Below are 21,090 nucleotides of genomic sequence, written 5' to 3'. Positions count from 1 at the left end.
ATTGGCCTCAAGTGTACAGCTGCTATCAGGTTTAGGAATTACATGGATGCTTGTTTGCGCTAATTATACCATTCATTGTGTTTTATATATATATATATATATACACTGTATATATACAGTATATATACATTTATATAAATAACCATTTATTTAATTCCATATCAGCAAAAAAATAAAAAAAATAAAGGAGTACCCAGACGCTTTTTATCAAGGTGACAAACAGAGACAAATGTCCACCAGTATGTGGATATATATATATATATATATATATATATATACACAATATACACTACTCAAAAAAATTAAAGGAACACTTTTTAATCAGAGTATAGCATCAAGTCAAATATACTCCTGGGATATTGATCTGGTCAGTTAAGTAACAGAGGGGGTTGTTAATCAGTTTCAGCTGCTTTGGTGTTAATTAAAATAACAGCATATGCACTAGACTGACAACAATGTGTTGACCTCCAAAACAGGAATGGTTTTACAGGGTGAGGCCACTGCCATTTTCTGACTATTTTTCACTAGTTTTGCATTTGACTAGGGTCAGTTTCACTACTGGTAGCATGAGGCGATATCTGGACACTATATAGATGTTGCACTGCCAGTCCAACTCCACCAGAATGGCACACTTTAATACGTGCCATTACCAGAAGGCTTGCTGTGTCTCCCAGCACTGTCTCAAGAGCATGGAGGCGATTCCAGGAGACAAGCATTTACTCTAGGAGAGCTGGAGAGGGCTGGAATGTCCTTAACCCATCAGCAGGACCAGTATCTTATCCTTTATGCAAGGAGGAACAGGATGAGCACTGCCAGAGCCCTACAAAATTACATTCAGCAGGGCACTGGTGTGAATGCCTCTGACCAAACAATCAGAAACAGACTTCATGAGGGTGGCCTGAGGGTCCTACGCCCTCTAGTGGGCCCTGTGCTCACTGCCCAGCACCTTGGAGCTTGATTGGCATGTAAGTAGAAAAGAAAGTGGCACTTCCAGACCCAGGAACCTGGAAACTTGAGTAATGAATAAGCACAAGGTGTGAAAAGCGTCTGCTGTCCAGTTTGTCTTGTGTTCCTGTCTGATGTTGTACCTTTGATTTGAAGATTAAAACTCAAGTTTCCAAGTTCCTGGGTCTGGAAGTGCCACTTTCTTTTCTACTTACATGGACTTCTCAGGTTGCGGACCTTGGTGAGCACCCATTCCTGCAGGACTGCCACAGTTGCTCGGGATCCATCCGGCTCAGCTGGCTGCTTTCAGAGCGGTGATTTGTTTCTCTTTGGTTTCCTTGATTGGCATTTGCCAGTGAACACCAGAATTAGCAGGTCCACCACTGGCGCCCTGTCTTCTTCACAGACGAGAGCAGGTTCACCCTGAGCACATGTTACAGACGTGGAAGGGTCAGGAGAAGCTGTGGAGAATGTTATGCTGCCTGTAACATCGTTCAGCGTGACTGGTTTGGTGGGTCAGTGATGGTCTGGGGAATATGGTCTGTAATATTCACATTTTCTGAGACACTGAATTTTGGGATTTCACTAGCTGTAAGCCATATTCATGAAAATTAAAATAAAGAATTGCATGAAATATATCACTATATGTGTAACACATCTAAATAAAATATATGAGTTTCACTTTTGAATTGAATTACTAAAATAAATTACCTTTTTGATGATATTCTAATTTTATAAGCAGCATTGGTATGAATGTGTATAAAATAAATGTAAATCAAATAAAAGCCTTCTAAAACACAATATTTCCACTTGTGTAGAAAACTTCCACCTTCAGGATTATGCAGTAGTGGAAGTGAAAGCATGACATCAGCACATAGATCTTTATTTTATTGTTCTTTTCTGGGGTTTTCATATACTGTACTTGCCCACTGTTAGCTGCCTTATACTGTACACTTTAGTGCTGACTTTTTGAATATACCGTAAAAAACCTGGCAAGGGTTCTTAATCTTCCCACTGTATCCAAAACTAAAAAGAATCTCTTATTCAGGTTTCAAACAACTTGTGTTATTAAAAGTTATTAAAAAATACCTTTGTTTTAATATCAAAGTTAAAAAATGCAGTAGGCAATGCCTTTTACTGCTATGGAAATTATAATTTTTCTTTCAAGCAACCATAGCAATATAGAGCTCACTTGTAGATATGCTTTTCCAAAAATATTTTGGCTCTTGCAGTAAGCACACAGCTTCTACTTAGGTAACTTTACATATATAACCTGCAATGTCCTTCTGTGTAAAGCAAGATTTGGTAGAACACATGCAAGGATTGCTGTTGTCTAAAGGCACGCATGCAGGTGTAAATATTTTCTTAAAATCTGGGACTAATTATATTAAAGATAATTTCAGCTTGTGCAGTGACATGTCTTATTTTAATATCTACGGAACAGATGTAGGTGAAGCTCTGGACTAAGGTTTGCAGTTTATGTTTCTGACCTAGAAATCTTTTTTATTTATTTATTTTTGTTGGGTGTTAGTTTGAGAAATTTTGTAACTGCTTATTTTACCACTGGTGTTTGTGTTGTCATATTGTACATAACTAATTGTGCTAGACTTGCATTGTAAAATTGCTGTAATATTTTTATTATTATTAATAAAGCGGATTCATATAGAATCAACAGTTTGTGCAGTGCTTTACAATAAAAAGGGAGACAGTACAGTTACATTACTAAAATGGTGAGTACGGTTTGGGTGATATTTGGAGATAAGATTGGCGATGAATGGTTGTAAATGGCTATGGATGTTGTTGTTAATATTTTGAAGGTAATTTACTGGGCAATTGGAAGCCAGTGGAGGGATTGGTGGAGAGGAGTGGCAGACACTAAGCGATTAGTAAGGTGAATGATTCTGGCAGCAGCATTTATAGTAGATTGAAGAGGGAATAGTCTACATAGAGGTAGGCCTATGAAAAGGGAGATACATTATTCAAGGTGAGAGATAACAAGGGAGTGAATGAGTGGTTTGGTGGCTTCATTAGGTAGAAAGAAATGAACTTTAGAGATGTTACGAAGGTGAAGTCTACAAGCTTTTGACAGAGATTGGCTTTGAGGCCGAAAGGACAGGTCAGAGTCTAGGTTTGCACCTAGTACCCCGGTGTGAGGGGAGGGACTGATAGTACATGTTTTTATGGGAAAGTCAGGGAGGTGGGCATGAGTGGGGGGAGGGGGAGTAATTAAAGCAAGACATTCAACATCCATTTTGACATGTCAATTAATAATTTAGTAATGGCAGAGAGGAGATAAAGGAGCGAAATGAGGAGAAGAGAGATAGATTTGAGTGTCATTGGTGTAGAGATGGTATTGGCAGCCATGGGAAGTTATCAAGTAACTTGGGGAAGAGTTGTAGGAGGAGAAGAGAAAGGGTCCAAGAAAGGTCCAAGAACAGAGCCTTGGGGGACATCTACAAAAAGAGGAAGTGGAGAGAAAGACACAGAGTTGTAGGTAACACTAAGGGAATGCTCTGATGGGTGGGAAACCAGGAAAGAACAGAATATTGGAGGCCAAGGCAGTGGAGTGGGAGTTCAGCAGTATCAAATGCCACAGAAAAGTCTGGCATTAAGAGCATGAAGTACTGGCCATTGGTTTTAGAAGTTAGTAAATCCTTAGTGAGTTTTAGTAGGACAGTTTTGAGCCAAAGCAAGACCCCTGTAAGAGGTTAAAGAGAAAGTTAACTTCCATTTTTAAGTTTTCCCTATAGGTAAGCCTATATTAAGGCTTACCTATAGGTAGTGTATATATCTAATCTAGTGTATATATCTAAACATGCACCGTTTAGGAGATATTTACTAGTGATCGACCGATTATCGGCAAAGCCGACATATCGAGGGGCGATATGCACTTTGCCCGATATATCGCAATCTGCCTTTTGATTTACCGATATTGCCGATATTTCAGGAAAGGGCTTGTACCGGGGTGATGCCTGCAGCTAGAGGCATCACCCCGGTACCGGTGTCCATAGCCGATGGACATCACTTCCGGGTACTGGCGGCGCCAAATTAAAAAACTTACAGCATTCAAAACAGCCAAACTTGGCATTTTGAATGCTTTAATGTGCAGAGGAGGGGTTTGGGGTCTTTTAGACCCCCAGATCCCTCCACCACAGTACCTGTAGACATTAAAAAAAAATAATATTTACTTTCCTAGCATGCAGTCACCTCACTGGCGCATGCACTCTGAAGGAACGGCCGCCCATGCTGTTTCTTCAGAGCAGTGTGCCGTAACTGGCGGCTCCCGCGCGCACGCGTGGGAGTGACCTCATTACGGCTTTGGCCAGTCACACAGCCAGAGCCGTGAACCTGGAAGGAAGACCAGGTATAGATCCTGGCATCGCTGGGACACTTTATTTTCAGGTAAGTATAACATAATGTGCTAGCACATTATGCCTTTGCCTTGGAGGTAAGGAAAAAAAAAAGTTTAGAGGTTTACACCCGCTTTAAGAAGGTTGTTTTCTGTGAGGTAGGAGCTCAGACACTTGTGCACTAAGTGTTTTAAATGTTTAGTGGTGAATGGGAGCAAGGAGTTAGGTCTTAAATTGTTTTTCACGTTGATGGGGTCCAGTGAGGGCTTTTTATGTATGGGGGGTGATGTGTATTTTTATGTATGGGGATAAGTATTGAATGTGCTGTTAGACAGAGTATATTAAGCGGGGAAAATATCTGCACAGTGGAGATGTCTTCACAAAATGCAACAATCTTCTTTTTAAAGTCATTGGTAATCTCTTGGGCAGTGAGAAAGTTAGTGGGCAGAGGAGGTGCTAACAAAGGAGAGTCAATGGTAGAGAAGAGCCGACAAAGACTGGATGACAAGGTATTAATAGGAGTGACAAGGTAGGTTTTTTTGGCAGCACGGAGGCAGAAATTGTGTTTTAGGAGGGCAAATTTGTATAGGGTGAAGTACTGCAGAGATTTAGTAGTACACCACAGTCGCTCAGTGACACAGCAATGTCTCTTGAGATTTCAGGTGTCGTCAATTTGCCAAGATTGTAAAGATCAGGGACTTTACAAAAATGAAAAAAAAAACAATGTCCTTCGATGTAGCTTGATCATCAATCACGACGCCTGCCGCACCCAAAAAAAAAGGAAAAAAAAATGCTCTCCCTACGTCGAAGGCTAACCGCCGCAGTGTGGCAGGCGTGATTGACAATGGATCTACATCTAAAGGAATTGTCAAAAACTGCCTCCTTTTTTTTGTTTATTTCTGACACTTTTTATGATAAATGAGTAAGGATACAATGTACCCCATACTTATTTACATGGGGGTGTGGTCTGGGGTTAAAGGCGGGTTCCAGATTCCAATAAGCCCTCTGCCCGCAGACCCCCAAAACCACAGCCCAGGGTTGTCATGAGGAGGCCCTTGCCCCCCTGCCCTAAAGCAACCCCCCATGTTGAGGGCATGAGGCCTGGTATGGTTGGGGGGGCACTCCCTCATCACCCCCCCTTCCTGGCTTGCCAGGCTGCATGCAAGGATAAGGGTCTGGTATAGATTTTGGGGGGCCCCACGCCTTTTATTTAAAGTTTGGCATGGGGTTTCCCTTAAAATCCATACCAGACCCAAAGGGCTTGTTATGCATGGGGAGGACCCCCACACATTTTTCATTTTTTTGTTGTATTGCCGAAAATAGCTTGCAGCTGCGAGTCAATTTAAATATCTTTTTTTTTTCTTGATGTCAGTTTTACTGCAGCAGATTCTATACATGGTACAGATGCACCACTTTACAGGCAGACTAAGGGGACCCCCCCCCCAGGCACTGTATTTAAAGGAAATCTTTCATTTTTATTGTTTCACTTTAAGCATCATTAAAATCACTGCTCCTGTGTAAACAATATTTTTTATTTTTTTTTGCATTGATACATGTCCCCCGGGGCAGTACCCAGGCCCCTATACCTTTTTTATCGCCAATAATTTGCATATAAGCCTTCAAAATGGGGACTTTTGATTTTTCATGTTCGGTCCTATAGACTTTAATAGAGTTTGCAGCTCGTGTCCAAAATGTATCTATGTTCTGGTGTGAACCAAACTAGGGGGTGTTCATCCCATCACTGTTAGAGAGAGAGAAGGGGTGTTGACAAGGTTGCCAGGAGTACATAGATGGAAGCATACAAGTTCAAGGACGTTACCATTGGAGTTAGTGGAAGTGTATGTTTATTGCGTTAGGTCAAAACAAAAGGTTAAGTTGAGAAATTGAGATGTAGCCAGGCTGTTAACATTAACAGGGATGATAAATTCATCAAGAAGGATAGTGGGAATTTCAGAGGAGAGAAAGTAGGGTAACTAGGCAGAAAAGCCATCAAAAAAGCATAATAGTTGTCCAGGAGGCTGATAAATTACTGCATTCCTTAAAGAAATTGGAGAAAATACAGTGGGTCTCAAAAAAAGGAGAGGAATGAGAGGAAGGGGTAGGAAGGACTTGAAAGGTGCTCAGTGGGGATGGAAGGAAATCCAACTCCACTGTCCACTTTCTGGGTGAGTCAGTCTTTCTTTCTTTCTTTTCCCTATTTTTTTGTTCTACATGTTGCCTTCAAACAATGCAACCCTTAAAATTCAGAAAGAGAGAGCTACAAGTAATGTTTGCCTTAAAATAACCCTGCATTTTTGTTTTCCAGATCTTGAATTGCTTAATGCTCATGGAATCTCCGGTGCAGATTTTTCGAGAGGAGGAAATAGACCCTAAGAGACCTCCAATGGGTTCAACATGCTCTCCCAATTGTATGCCTGTGTGCACGTCAAGCTGTTATGCCAACTCCAGCTTACTGCTAGGCTGGGCTGACTATGAAAATGTCAGTGATTATCCAGTATCCCCTACGCATGAGGGCAACCACACCACCATTTCTCCCACAATCTCTGTCATCATTACAGCTGTTTACTCCATGGTTTTTGTTGTTGGTTTGGTGGGCAATGCACTGGTGATGTTTGTAATTATACGGTAAGTTTAATTTTTAATTTTGCATACTGTTAGAGAAATATTTTTGTAGTGTATTATATATTTGCATTTTATTTCACTTTTACTTTGCAATTGCTTGTGAAATATAAGCCACATAGCTAAATAGCTAAATATGCAGCTGTAGTCCATATATGTGAATTGCTTAAAACAATTTGATCCACAAATAACTGACATTATTTTATGACAATTTTTCTTAAAAATATTTAAAAGGTATGAGATTGGCTTTACACAGTTACTTGGAAATAGGTCTAAAATAAAGGAACACAGTTCTTTTTTTTCTTAAAAGGGGGGCAGGAAATGAAAACAGGGGTATAGGCCACATACCTGCTTGCTATGGAATTTGCTTTTCTTGAGCCCTGTAAACTCATAAGTAAAGTACAAAATGGTTAGCACAGGCTGAATTATTTACTTACCATTTTGTAAAAAAAAAGACATAAATATCCAAAAGGGTCTTCATGGGTCTCAAATTTAATCTACTCATCTACAGGGATTACCTTGCATTTGTGCAAAATGTTTGTAAAAAAAAAATGCTTTGTTTGTATGACATATTCAGATTTTTACATAATCCAGTGTTCAGCATTGGATTCATATTGCTTAGTGGACACTGGAAAATGTCAAGTGGTCTACCTGTGGCTATGTGACTGATGGTGGAACTGATCAATACTAACTAAGAGGAGGTGACCAGGACCAAAGGAAATTATGACTGCTTTGCTCCACTTTATAGGAGTGACATGTCTAGTGACACAAACCTGCCTGAGTGATTGCAGGATATAGGGGCAAACAAAATGGAGGATGAGATAACATTTAAGACATCATCCCGGGTATCCAGTGAAGGGCACTAGAAAAATCAAAATCACTTGAATTAAAGCAACCACTAGTTCACACAAATAGGTTTGATTAGTTTGTCGACATCTGTTTATAATACATGAGCATAGAAGCCCTACGTGTCTGATGCTTGTGTTTGTCTGTTTGTAGTAAATATAATTTTCCTCACTTCACACCTAGAAAATCAATCTTGGTTTAGTCAGTCCTATTTAATTATAATCTTATCACACACATGGTCTCAGAACTCCTCTGAGACTTTTTTTGCTAACTAGTCAATGAATGTTTCACGGCTAAGCAAAATAATCACTTCTCTAGTTCTAATCAATCTTTGGTATCTATTCTGTTCATGGTGTGAATAAATTATGATGCACTATAAATAAAAGTATATTATTGACTAGATGCAGTTGAAAAGGTTCTAAAGGGTTCCCAGGGAAGCATCTAATATGAACAAATTGAGAAAAATAAATGCTGACAACAGGCTGCACTCAGAGCAGTTTGGTAAATTAAAATGTTCTTCCCTGTGAGCTATATTATGTAAAATAAAAAAGAAACATATATATTTGGTGACAAAGTATTAATGTATGATTTTAACAGTTTCACTGTCTTTTCTGGGAAGAAAATACTATCTTCCCTATTTGTATAAATTTAAGTTTCGAAAGCTAAACTAAACTCACAGAAACAGATATGCAGTTTGATGTCTGTATGCAGTCTAGACGTTTCACTGAAAACTTTTATCACATTTAATTTTCTGTCAGTGTGTGTATAAATATGAACCAATGTACTCATAAAATCTAACTCATAAATAGTAATCTTAAAGTGCCTTTATACCCGTTTTATGCTGCCTTCATTCTGGGATCTCATTTTTATGTCTTGCAACTCCTTGTTTTGCAGAATGTCCTGTTATAGAGGGGGTGGTACACTGGCTGCAGCAGGAGGCACATCACCACTTTTTCCTATCAAGTTGTAAACCATGCTTTCAAAGTGTAATCCCAATTTTGATGTAAATATTGGCAGTTACAGTATGCCTTGATCGAGTGATAGTGAATCAATTTTTTATTCAGTTGGGTGGTACAAATGTTGCTAAAGCTAAACCATAATTTTAACAGATAACTTTCTAAGATTTGTTGTTGAAATTTTATGAGCCTGTACACATTCTGTCCTTTTGTAAAAATTTAGGGGAAAGTGACAAACCTTGCAAATGATTTTGATTTTGGGATTCTTACAAGGTTAGTTTCAAATTTTACTTTTGCAAAGTGTATCAACCCATGGCAAAAAATATATTGGATACTAGTATAGTTGAAAATGATACTTTTTTGTCTTATATTGTTATCGCGGGCCTATGCAAAGATTGGTAACCTAAAACAACCAATGAGAACAAAACTATCAATGGTCTCACTTGACTACAATAATTTAAATTGAAAATATTTTCTGGGTGTTACTACACTTTACACAACATTGTTAACCTTTGGCTGACTTCTTGCGTAAATATCCATCAAATTAAAAATGTTCAAATTGCTCCAGCATAAAAACATCTCTGAGATAAAAGAAAAATAGAAACAAGTCATCTAACAAGCTATTATTCTATTATTAGCCTTAACAAAATAACCAGACACTGTACACACAAATATAATAGGCAGAGTAACTAGAATTCAAACCTTTTAAAATTAATAGCTCACATATACTAGCTGTAATGGTATTGCCATACCAACAAAGCTATTATGACCTTATATACAATTTAAAATAGTTCCAGTACTGCTGGTTTGTTTATCTTAAATTACATACATGGACATTAGCAAAAGATAAACAACATATATTAAAGACATCTTGAAATTACTTCCTATTGTCAGATGCCCAATTGCTACAGTACATTAATAGAGAAATGGAGAAACAGAAAGAAAAGTTTTGATAAACAAGAGGACAGTAAATATGTGCAAGGGCACTTTCATACAATTCTTAAATTATTTTGTTTTTATACTTCTCTCAGTGAACCTTTTATCTATAGTGCTACCAGGTTCATTTAATCAGGTATAGAGAAAAATAAGGTTGTTTTCAGTGTCTACAATCACAGCTCAAAACCTGGGTAGGTAGTAAGGAGCACATCTTAAGAAATGGTGGTTTAGATTGGAAGTTCATTTAAAACATATTTTAAACAAGAACATCGGCTACTGCCATCGTATTTCAGAAAAATGGATTCCACTTTCTTCAGGGTTAACATATAAGGAACAATAAGGATACAATATAAAAAAAACATCAAAGATACATATCAATCACATAAAACATGCACACAACAATAGCATTATATTAAAACATAAATCATACTCTCTGGGATATCTAATAAGCCTCATACATAAAATGAATTATTTGGACTAAAAATAATAGTAGTAGAAGTAGTAGTAGTAGCGATAAAATTATTTGGTACTCTATAAAATCTAGTCAAGAAAAATTGATCATGGTGTCATAATTTACAAATAGTATCCTGTGCTTATAACTAATTGCATATGTTTTATTATCTAGCATTTCAGTTATAATCTAAAAAACATCTAATAAAGGGTTAAATAGTCCATTATGGACCTATACAGTCCCTATAAGTTATATAGCTTGTATGACATTAACTAAAATAAGAAAATAAAATAAAAAGAGCCCAATAAGACGAATCATACTTATAAAAAATGTAAGCAAAAAGAGAGTGACAAAACTGGCCTTGAACAATGATTTGTGACAATGGAGGAATGTGATAAAAAGCCTAAACTGAGGCTGGATTTGGGCTGTGGAGAAGGAAATTGAATGTTAAGAATGAACTGAATGTTAAGACCCACATATTTTATTGAGTTGCATAGGAAATAGGCAAATTACAGAACTATATGCGTACGTTCTGTGGTTGGGAGTGGCAGAGCTGTAGTGTAGTGTTAAGCTAGTGGGAGCAGTAAAAAAGAAAGCTCAGAACTCAGCAATAAAGAAAAGAAAATAGTCTAATGAGAGATTGAAGACTATAGGAGATGTGTAAAAAAAAGGCTAAACTGATAGGGGAAAGAAACATTTAAAATGGCTAGATTGTGTAAGGTGGCAATATTGCTGGATACAATGTAGAACCTGGATGGGCTCTTAGTTGTGCAGAAAACAACAAACATGCCATGCAATAGGGAAGCAGAGTGATTTGTAGTTTATGAATGCAAAGTTAAAGTGATGTAACTGTGGCAAACAGGAGGGTAGATACAGCTGTAGCTGAGTGCTGAGTGCTGCAGCCAGCTTCCCTGCTCTCTCTCTGCTGCAAATTGACAGGGAAGGTCTGTGTGAAATCTTATAAAATCACACTCGACCCAAACACCAAACCCCCACCCACAACAGAGAGCTTGAGCAATTAGGAAGCAAGAGATCTTGAGCTAATGAAGGAGTGAGAGGGTCTGAGCCAATTGCAGCATGATAAAGAAAACGTGCTGTATTGCAGAGGACACTGAGAACTGAGAAGTGTAGTTTCTTAAAGAGCAAAGCACAATACCATTAAATGACAGGGGGATGGACTCCAAACTACAAGCGCTAAGATCCTTATCTACAGAGGAGGAAAACAGGACTTTCTTCATTTTCTGGGTGAAGGAGAGAGACTAGATTATTCTTGTGAGTGGATGACGTGTTGAAGGGCTTGCTGTGGGATGAGAAACCGCCTTAGAAAAGCCACGCAGAGAGGTCTTGCTGCTGGTGTCTTACTGAGTACTTCTGAGGAAGGATAGTCCTGCTGCTGCAGCTTACCCAAGGTTGTGAGAGCGTATACCAGAGCCAAGGGACCAAGTATCCAGGACCTGACATCTGGAAACTTCAAGCGTGTGGAACAGGACCTGTTGCCTGCCAGGAGTAGTAAGAGGAGAACACACATTTAACCCTTCGGTACACACACTGCTATACATCCATTTACTCTTAAAGACACAGACTTTTGTGCACCAGAAACAGAGGGCCCCATCGCAAGCCGGCCAACATCAGTATTAAGGTGCCAGGTACTTTGCAACCACCTTTAAGTGGTACCCCACACAGGAACACTCACAAATACCCATATCTGGGATATTTTAATAGAGTGCACTCAAAAGCTTTGTTAATAAGTTACTTTGGTCTAATCCAGCTCAATAGTGGTTAGTCTGAATAAAACTTGGTTTAACACTGTCATAATACTGGTAGGCCTTCAAGTTATAGGCCAGTGTTTAATTTATTCAGTTATACAACCTTACACTGTTTAATTGCTTCATCTACTTCATCTACTTAACCTGCCATCTAATAGTCTAGGTTATCAGGGACTCCTTCAGGGGTACGTGCTACACACAAAAAGGCTGCAAACTGATGAGAGATGCAGTGTTGAAAATTAATGAAAATTTAAAATAATATTAAAGTCTCAAGTTTTTTTAAATACTAAAAATGGTTTACTTACCTGTTCTGTATGATTTTGCACAGAGCAGCCCTGATTCTTCTCTTCTCAGGTCCCCCACCAGCGCTCCTGGCCTTTCTCCCTTGTCAAATGCCCCTATAGCAAGCCTCTTTAGGGGGAGATGAGGGGGGAGCTGCAAACAGAAGGTTTTTTACCTTCATGCATAGTATGCATAAAGGTAAAACCTTCAACTGTCCCCACTAGGCAGCGGGAATGACGATTGCATGGGGCCGGCGGCCATCCGCGATCGCTCCCTGCTGAGAGAGAAAGACGGGTCCCCCCAAAAGTGTAAAGAATGTCAGTTAGGGGTCCGATCTTTCTGCCGCAATGTTGCAGATTGCCGCCATTACTATTAAAAAATAAAAATGACATAAATCTTTCCCCTAGTTTGTAGACGGGATAACTTTTGCGCAAACCAATCAAAATATGCTTATTGTGATTTTTTTTTTTTTTTTACCAAAAATATGTAGCAGACTACAAATTGGCCTAAAAAGGATGAAAAAATTTGATTTTTAATTTTTTTGGGGAATGTTATATAGCAGAATGTGAAAAATATTGTTTTTGTTTTCCATCATATTTTGGAACCATGCAGGATAAAATACACACTACTGGAAAATAATAAAAAAGGAAAAGCTGAATATTACTGTAAATATGTACATTAAAACTGTATGCATACTTTTGTTTGAAACATTTGTAAGCAGACTAGATCGGCGACAGGATTACCCTCTCTGAAACTCCAGGAGTTAGCACCCGGCACGGAAATCCCCGCTACTGCAGGCGGGGCTTCTATGGGCAAAACAAGTTTGTTCCACCTATCCCTGGCTTAATCCAGGTTGGCCCCTCCTCACAGTGTCAGCGGCATTCTGACAAGTGTCAGCAGCGAACGGACTCACCGCCGATGCGCGCGCAACTGCTCCGGCATATGCGCAGTACGTGCGGGTGAAGCCCTTCCGTCCTGACACGTAGGACCACGCTGCACGGTACTGCGCATGCGCGGCCTACATAAAAGACGCGGGGGATCCCAGGAGCGTGCCATTCACCTCCAACGTCTTGGAGAGGAAGCACCTCCTGGAGGACGGCACAAGGACCACACTTGGAAGATCCCACATACACCTCCTTACTTGAAAATGGAACTCACTAGCTAAAGGCTGTAAACAGCCTTTCACAATTTATACTTCATACTTAATGGGACATGGCTTGAAAGAAACTTTTCCTGTGCACTTTATACAGGTCTTTCTAGCGCCATCCGATACCAGCAAAAGTGAGTCATTTTCAATCATATACATAAAATTCTTCATTTTCTGCTGACACTTTTTACGATTAGAGAAACATTGCTTTCCTCCATGTACCCTTTAGAAAATGGAAAGCCCACACTTGAGGGCATAGAAAACCGCGCAGGAAGGCTTTTTGTCTATTCTGGACCATGTAAGTACCCATGAGATTCAGATATTCCAGACACTTAAGCCTACCTAAATAAGAATGATATCAACGCACAAACCATTGGTTTTTTCAGCAAACCCAATCCTTGCTGCCCTCCATCTTTCAGTGATCTTGCTGCTACCCAGGAAAAAGAGAGGTACCCCTAAGCACACTGATCACAAAAAGTCTGCACAAAAAAACAAAATGTAAGCTTTTTTGATTATACAAATATACGAACAATTAAAAGAAACTAACCATGTATATTGAACTAATGATCAATAATATGATTGTAGATATGGTGAATTCTTGATAAAGGCACAAGCCGAACAGGAAGAAGCCGAAACGCGTTGGATTTTAGACGCCCCCTGAACATCCAGAAACGCATGGATGACAGGGAATATGTTTCTAAAGTGACCATAATCACAATTGTCACACCTTTATCTTCTTTCACTTACTCATAGATGGGCTTCTTGCCCAACGAAGCACAATATACTTGTATTAAGTTGAAAATAAATATGTTTTTATGAAAAACTTGAAAATCACATGATTGCATGAATCGCATTGTTTAAAAACTTGCCTCAAAGTCCCACCCCTTACTGGCCTGAGGATTCAGGAACCAAATACTTTTAGACTACAAACCAGGGATGTTGGCACATTACATTTCATGATATACGAATATCAAAACGTATAGCCTTACTAGAGTTCAAAACCAAAACACCCCCATCATAGGATGCACTGATGCACTAATCCACAACTGAAAAACTAAATCAGTCTTGTATAAAGGGTAAACATGTGAATCCCTCATTCGTTTAAACTGTGAGGTGACAGGGAGCCCAGTTTGAAGATCGATCTAGCTTCAATTTACAATAATATTTTTAGCAAGATCTACCTTTCTAGGACCCAGTTGGACCTTCTACACTGTCCAAAATGTCATACAATCAGGTTTCACTCATGTTTTAACAAGATATGTCTGGCAATGGATCTATCTCTTTTAGAGATGATATTGTTAACATGTTCTAATATCTGTAGTACCGACTAATGCCCAGACTGTTTCATCTTCACACACAACTACTTCATCCACCTGAAATATTTCTACCTACAAATAAGAGGCACAGCAACGGTAACTCATTTCACTCCAAGCTATTCAAACTTACACATGAGTGTTCATGTAGGAATTCATTTATTCGAATAACCCCCTCCAGCAGAGACTCTTTCTAAATAAGCATTATATAGACTACTTTTTGCATGATAAACGGTTTCTGAAGACATATCAATTTTTGTCGAACATTTAATCCACAATGATTTAAGCTATACATTGCTACATCTTCCAGCACAATCCTCTATCTAATTTGATTTATTTCCCCAACAGAGATTCATTATTTCAGTTTAAGAGCCAAGACCCTAAAACAAACTTTTGACCCCCAGCAGAACACTGATGCAGTCCAACACTTTGCAGACAACTAGTGCTAAAGCAACTTTAACTGTCATACCCCACTTTAACTGCTCTTCTCAGTTTATCATTTACCTACTCGCCTGCCCTTGCCAACTACAATATGTTGGTTAAGCAATCCAGACATTCTGCCAGGAATTTAAGGAAAACAGATTCAACATTAGAAAACATTACTCTACATTACATAAACCACAGCATCGCTAAGCATTTCTCCACCCCTTACAAAAGAAATGCCTAATAGTCCAGTAGCTGTAATCATTAAACACATTTCTCACTCTATCAACTATAATAGGTTTATTTAGAAATGCCAGAGAGATACTTACTGAACCCACCAGCCTTCCCCACATTGCCTCAATTATGTCATTAATTTGTCCTAAACCCCAAAGATCTGTATATGTTTCTGTTATCCTTCTTTTATTCTTTGTAAGTTTTTGGCACATTCATGGTTGAAACGTGTAAAGCTAGCACCTAACTACTGATGTCACGTCCGGTCACTTGGTTGGAACGCAAACGGGAATGGTGTCCACCACGAGATTCCAGGAAGCAGAGCAGATTGATTTTTAACTGTGAGTGTATTATATTTTATTTAATAAACATCTATCATGGTTTTACACTATGGAGTTTTCTTTTCCTACCTACATGAATACCTACATTGGGAGCCATTTGTATAAGGAGAGCACATAGGAATTTGATATCCAGGAGACCTAGACCTTACCAAGAAGGAATATACCTGACCCCATCAGGAAGACAGATAGGGGTGTGCACCTCAGTGTTTATCCACCAGCTACGCTCATTTCATCCATTGTCTGGTGAGTGGGGTACACAAGAGCGGAGCACAGAGTGAAGCACAAAGATTGTCGTCATCTTTTTTGAGCACTAGCACTTTTGGTATAATTTTACAACACTATCATTGTGGATTATAAGGACTTTCACTTGCCACTTTATATGATATTTTTATTGATTGATTTATGTGCACAGTATTTATTATCACAGTTTTAAGATTGTATAGATGCAATTTTGAATTGTCATACTTTGTTGCATTTTTTTATTAGATGATATGCACTTTTTCAAAAAAATTCATATAATTTTAAAGTTTCATGTAATATAGGAAATTTACAAGTTTTGGCACATGGTATTTTTTTTATTATTTATTTATGAGGAGCAGCGCTGATCTTTATATTATTTTATATTCATGCTTGAGGTTTATTCCAGTTATTAATTCTCATTTTAAATGCAGTTTTAACGGAAGTTGCATTCAGTATTTTTATTTTTTTTTTTGAGATTTGCATTTATAGTTTTACATTATTATTTTTTTTTAATGTTTAATCTTGAAATGAATGTACACAGCAACAAATGTCAAAAGTCTATATATATAACCAAGTGTCCATCAAATCAACTTGTGCAGGTTAAAATGAAAAAAAAAAGTGAAATAAAACCTACACAAGTTGATTGGATTGGTTATATATGGACTTTTGTTGATAAATGTTTTTGTGTATGAGAAGGATTTAGGTAGTGAGCAGCGCTGTGTATACTGTATATTCATTTCATTCTAAGATAATTGATTGCCTTGTCTCAGCTGTAGCTCATAATAAGGTGGTATTCACAGCACATATATTTTACACACAAATGTATCCATTATTATTTTTTTAGAAACACAATTATTTAGAATAATATTACACTAAATTTTTCCACAGAGCTGGATTTAGTATATATATTTTTTAATTTTGAATCTTGTATTCTACATTTAGTTGGGTTAATACACTTAAAGAAAGTCCTTAAATTGTATTTACCTCTTGAATAGGGATGATCGAACGGTTCGGGTCGACCATCGGTTCGACCCGAACATTGGCTGTTCGAGGTTCGGCCGAATTTAGAACTTTTTGCTGAAAAAGTTTGAAATTCAGTAACCAGAACCGACCAAAATGCAATGGGACAGGAAATGGGCTTTAAAAGCCAGTGATTGGACCACAACCATTAGTAAAAGCCAATTGAGGGGGCAGGAGAATGCTAGGAATGTGATTGGAGTGACTAGGGGGTCCCTAGGCCAATCATTAGTGAATACGCCCCCCCCAGTATATAAGATAGCCCCGGCAAATTCCTAGCATTGTAATACAGGGACATGGAAGAGAGTGGAAGCAGTTCTGTTAATTTTGCTTCAAAAGTGTCATTTAGCATTTATTAGTGTGAGGAAAGGGATATCTAGTGTAGTAAGGGGGCTTTTTTCCACTTTAGTTAGATGCAAAAATTTAGTTTCTGTAGGGAAAGTGTTAAGTGCCAGGGTGACCGTAATGTAGTGTAGGGTGAACTGACTCTGACTGCTATGGCAGGGTGACCAAACCCTTCCATATCAGGGTGACCGCTATAGAGAAAAGATCCTTTCTCTTAGGTCACATTCAGAGCACTGATATGGCTTCTCAACGGTCAGCCTGCTTTTTGGCTGCAGGCGTTTATAGGGATTTTTTGAGGACATGTTTGAAGTCAGGCATGACATCTGAACATGTGTATAGGGGGTATATATATATATACACCCATGTATGTATATATACACCTGCACATATATAGGTGTGAAAGGAGCAGAACACTATACTTGCGCTAATTAAATAATTAACACCAATATGGCTCTGCTCCTATAACACCTATATATGTGTAAGTATAAAATACATATAAGTTTGTGTGTACATATATACACCTATACAGAAGTTCAGATGTTTTGCCTGCCTCCAAAGAACCCAAAAAAATGCCCAAAAAAATGCCAGCGCCAAAAAAAAACGCCCAGGTGTGTTTTTGCAGCTGGCGTTTTTTTGGCATTTTTTGGGGTCTTTGGAGGCAGGCAAAAAACATCTGAACTTCTGTATAGGGGTATATACACACACACACTTATATGTATTTTACACTTACACATATATAGGTGTGATAGGAGCAGAGCCATATTGGTGTTAATTATTTCATTAGCGCAAGTATGGTGTTCTGCTACTTTCACACCTATATATGTGTATGAATCCCAATCCCCCCTTAAATTGGCAGAGCCGATTGACATTACTACAGAGCATTGCGCAGCGGTAGCCAATCACGGCGCGCCACGTGGTCCTCTGTGTGCGGGGCGGTCCGCCCTCCGCTGTGCAGCGTCTGTTGCCGTCATGGAAATCATGACGCTGGGGCACGCATGCGCATTGGAGCGGCCTCGGCTCGGAGAGGGCGGGGGGAGGTGCGGGCTATTGGAACGGAGAACAGACTAGGTGTGCACTCATACACAGGCAGAGTGCACACCCAGAGGTTATCGGGCAAGAAAAAGGAGACAAAAGAAATGAAAACAACTGTAAAGCAAATACAAGAAAGACAGAGTATGGAGGAGGGAGAAAAAGGATTTAAAGAGGAAAAACAAAATGAGAAAAAGAAAAAAAAATGAATAAAAATGAAAGATGGTTGCTCAAATGTATGTATGCAGGAGGAAAGGGAAGCGGAAAAAGTAGCAGTGAAAGGAGAAAGACAAGAAAGGGGGAAAAAAAAAAAAAAAAAGGTCCGAGATACTGTTGTGGAGAAGTTTAAAGCTGGATTTGGATACAAAAAGATTCCCCAAGCTTTAAACATCCCAAAGAGCACTGTACAAGCGATAATATTGAAATGGAAGGAGTATCAGACCACTGCAAATCTACGAAGCCCTGGCCGTCTCTCTAAACTTTCAGCTCATACAAGGAGAAGACTGATCAGAGATGCAGCCAAGAGGCCCATGATCACTCTGGATGAACTGCAGAGATCTACAGCTGAGGTGGGAGACTCTGTCCATAGGACAACAATCAGTCGTATACTGCACAAATCTGGCCTTTATGGAAGAGTGGCAAGAAGAAAGCCATTTCTTAAAGATATCCATAAAAAGTGTCGTTTAAAGTTTGCCACAAGCCACCTGGGAGACACACCAAACATGTGGAAGAAGGTGCTCTGGTCAGATGAAACCAAAATCGAACTTTTTGGCAACAATGCAAAACGTTATGTTTGGTGTAAAAGCAACACAGCTCACCCCCCTGAACACACCATCCCCACTGTCAAACATGGTGGTAGCAGCATCATGGTTTGGGCCTGCTTTTCTTCAGCAGGGACAGGGAAGATGGTTAAAATTGATGGGAAGATGGATGGAGCCAAATACAGGACCATTCTGCAAGAAAACCTGATGGAGTCTGCAAAAGACCAAAAGAGACTGGGATGGAGATTTGTCTTCCAACAAGACAATGATCCAAAACATAAAGCAAAATCTACAATGGAATGGTTCACAAATAAACATATCCAGGTGTTAGAATGGCCAAGTCAAAGTCCAGACCTGAATCCAATCGAGAATCTGTGGAAAGAACTGAAAACTGCTGTTCACAAACGTTCTCCATCCAACCTCACTGAGCTCGAGCTGTTTTGCAAGGAGGAATGGGCAAAAATTTCAGTCTCTCGATGTGCAAAACTGATAGAGACATACCCCAAGCGACTGTAATCACAGCAAAAGGTGGCGCTACAAAGTATTAACCTAAGGGGGCTGAATAATTTTGCACACCCAATTTTTCAGTTTTTTATTTCTTAAAATAGTTTGAAATATCCAATAAATTTAGTTCCACTTCATGATTGTGTCCCACTTGTTGTTGATTCTTTAAAAAAAATTACAGTTTTATATCTTTATGTTTGAAGCCTGAAATGTGGCAAAAGGTCAAAAAGTTCAAGGGGGCCGAATACTTTCGCAAGGCACTGTAAGTATGTGAGTATATTTACCCCTACACAGAAGTTCTGATGTTTTGCCTGCCTCCAAAAAAATGCCCAAAAAAACGCCTGCGCCAAAAAAAAAGCCCAGGTGTGTTATTGCAGGGGTTTTTTTGGGCATTTTTTGGGGTTCTTTGGAGGCAGGACATCTGAACTTCTGTATAGGGGTATATATACACACCTACACATATATAGGTGTGAAAGTAGCAGAACACTATACTTGCGCTAATGAAATAATTAACACCAATATGGCTCCGCTCCTATCACACCTATATATGTGTAAGTGTAAAATACATATAAGTGTGTGTGTATATATACCCCTATACAGAAGTTCAGATGTTTTGCCTGCCTCCAAAGACCCCAAAAAAAGCCAAAAAAAACGCCAGCTGCAAAAACACACCTGGGCGTTTGTTTTTGGCGCTGGCGTTTTTTTGGGCATTTTTTTGGGTTCTTTGGAGGCAGGCAAAACATCTGAACTTCTGTATAGGGGTATATATATATATTTATATATATATATATATATATATATATATATATATACACACACACTTATATGTATTTTACACTTACACATATATAGGTGTTATAGGAGCGGAGCCATATTGGTGTTAATTATTTAATTAGCGCAAGTATAGTGTTCTGTTCCTTTCACAGTTCTGATGTTTTGCCTGCCTCCAATAACCCCCAAAAAATGCCAAAAAAATGCTTGATACTAAACAGGCAAGCTGTGAAAATAGCGGAGCCATATCCCTGTTCTATAAGTGACATAATACAAACTATCTTTTTTTTTTTTATGGTTCTGGACATGCTACAGAGCTGAAACTTCACAGGTACACTTTTTAGACCCCCCAGATACTAAATCCAATTTAATTTAATTAGATTTAATTAGATTAGATTTTTAATTAGATTTTTTCAATAATTGGCTCTCTATCAAAAATGACAATTTTTAAGGACTTTTTTTGTGTGATTAATAGTCCCTGGGGCATGACCCAGAACCCTAGGCACTTTTTAGGGGCATTTATTGGGTTTTAGGGCTTCAAAATGGTGTTTTTTGATTACAGAAGTTCGGGTCCCATTGATTTCAATGGGGTTCTGAAATCGGGGCCGAACTTTCGGGAAGTTCGGATGTTCTGGCCGAACCGAACTTTTGAAAAGTTCGATCATCCCTACTCTTGAACGCCACTCCCTTTTAGATAAAAGTGTATTCTTAAAAGTGTATGTCTAGTAACCTCTTCAGCCTGGAAGGTTTACTACCCTTCATGACCAGGCCATTTTTTGCAATATGGCACTGCTTCACTTTAACTGACAATTGCGCA

At 38.8% G+C, this 21,090-nt stretch overlaps 1 protein-coding gene across 2 annotated transcripts in view; it reads left to right on the top strand.

Annotated features, from left to right (window-relative positions):
* The window catches only part of OPRK1 (opioid receptor kappa 1), a 111,086-nt gene that overhangs the window by 47,522 nt on the left and 42,474 nt on the right, over positions 1-21,090 (top strand). Inside the window, exons 1-2 of one of the 2 annotated variants that reach the window (XM_082258606.1) lie at positions 6,794-6,920; positions 9,611-9,683. Coding sequence is in view for 1 of the 2 variants with exons in the window: in XM_082258605.1 (XP_082114731.1) it covers positions 6,616-6,920 (305 nt within the window). In the remaining variant the exon portion in view is untranslated. Of the gene's footprint in view, positions 1-6,600; positions 6,921-9,610; positions 9,684-21,090 lie in introns of those variants that run through there. The other variant, XM_082258605.1, reaches the window with a different exon arrangement.

This window comes from Pelophylax lessonae, assembly GCF_965119305.1.
Source record: "Pelophylax lessonae genome assembly, chromosome: 5".
Taxonomy (NCBI): domain Eukaryota; kingdom Metazoa; phylum Chordata; class Amphibia; order Anura; family Ranidae; genus Pelophylax; species Pelophylax lessonae.
The sequence above is the reverse complement of the archived record's forward strand: the minus strand, read 5'-3'. Positions and strand labels throughout refer to the sequence as shown.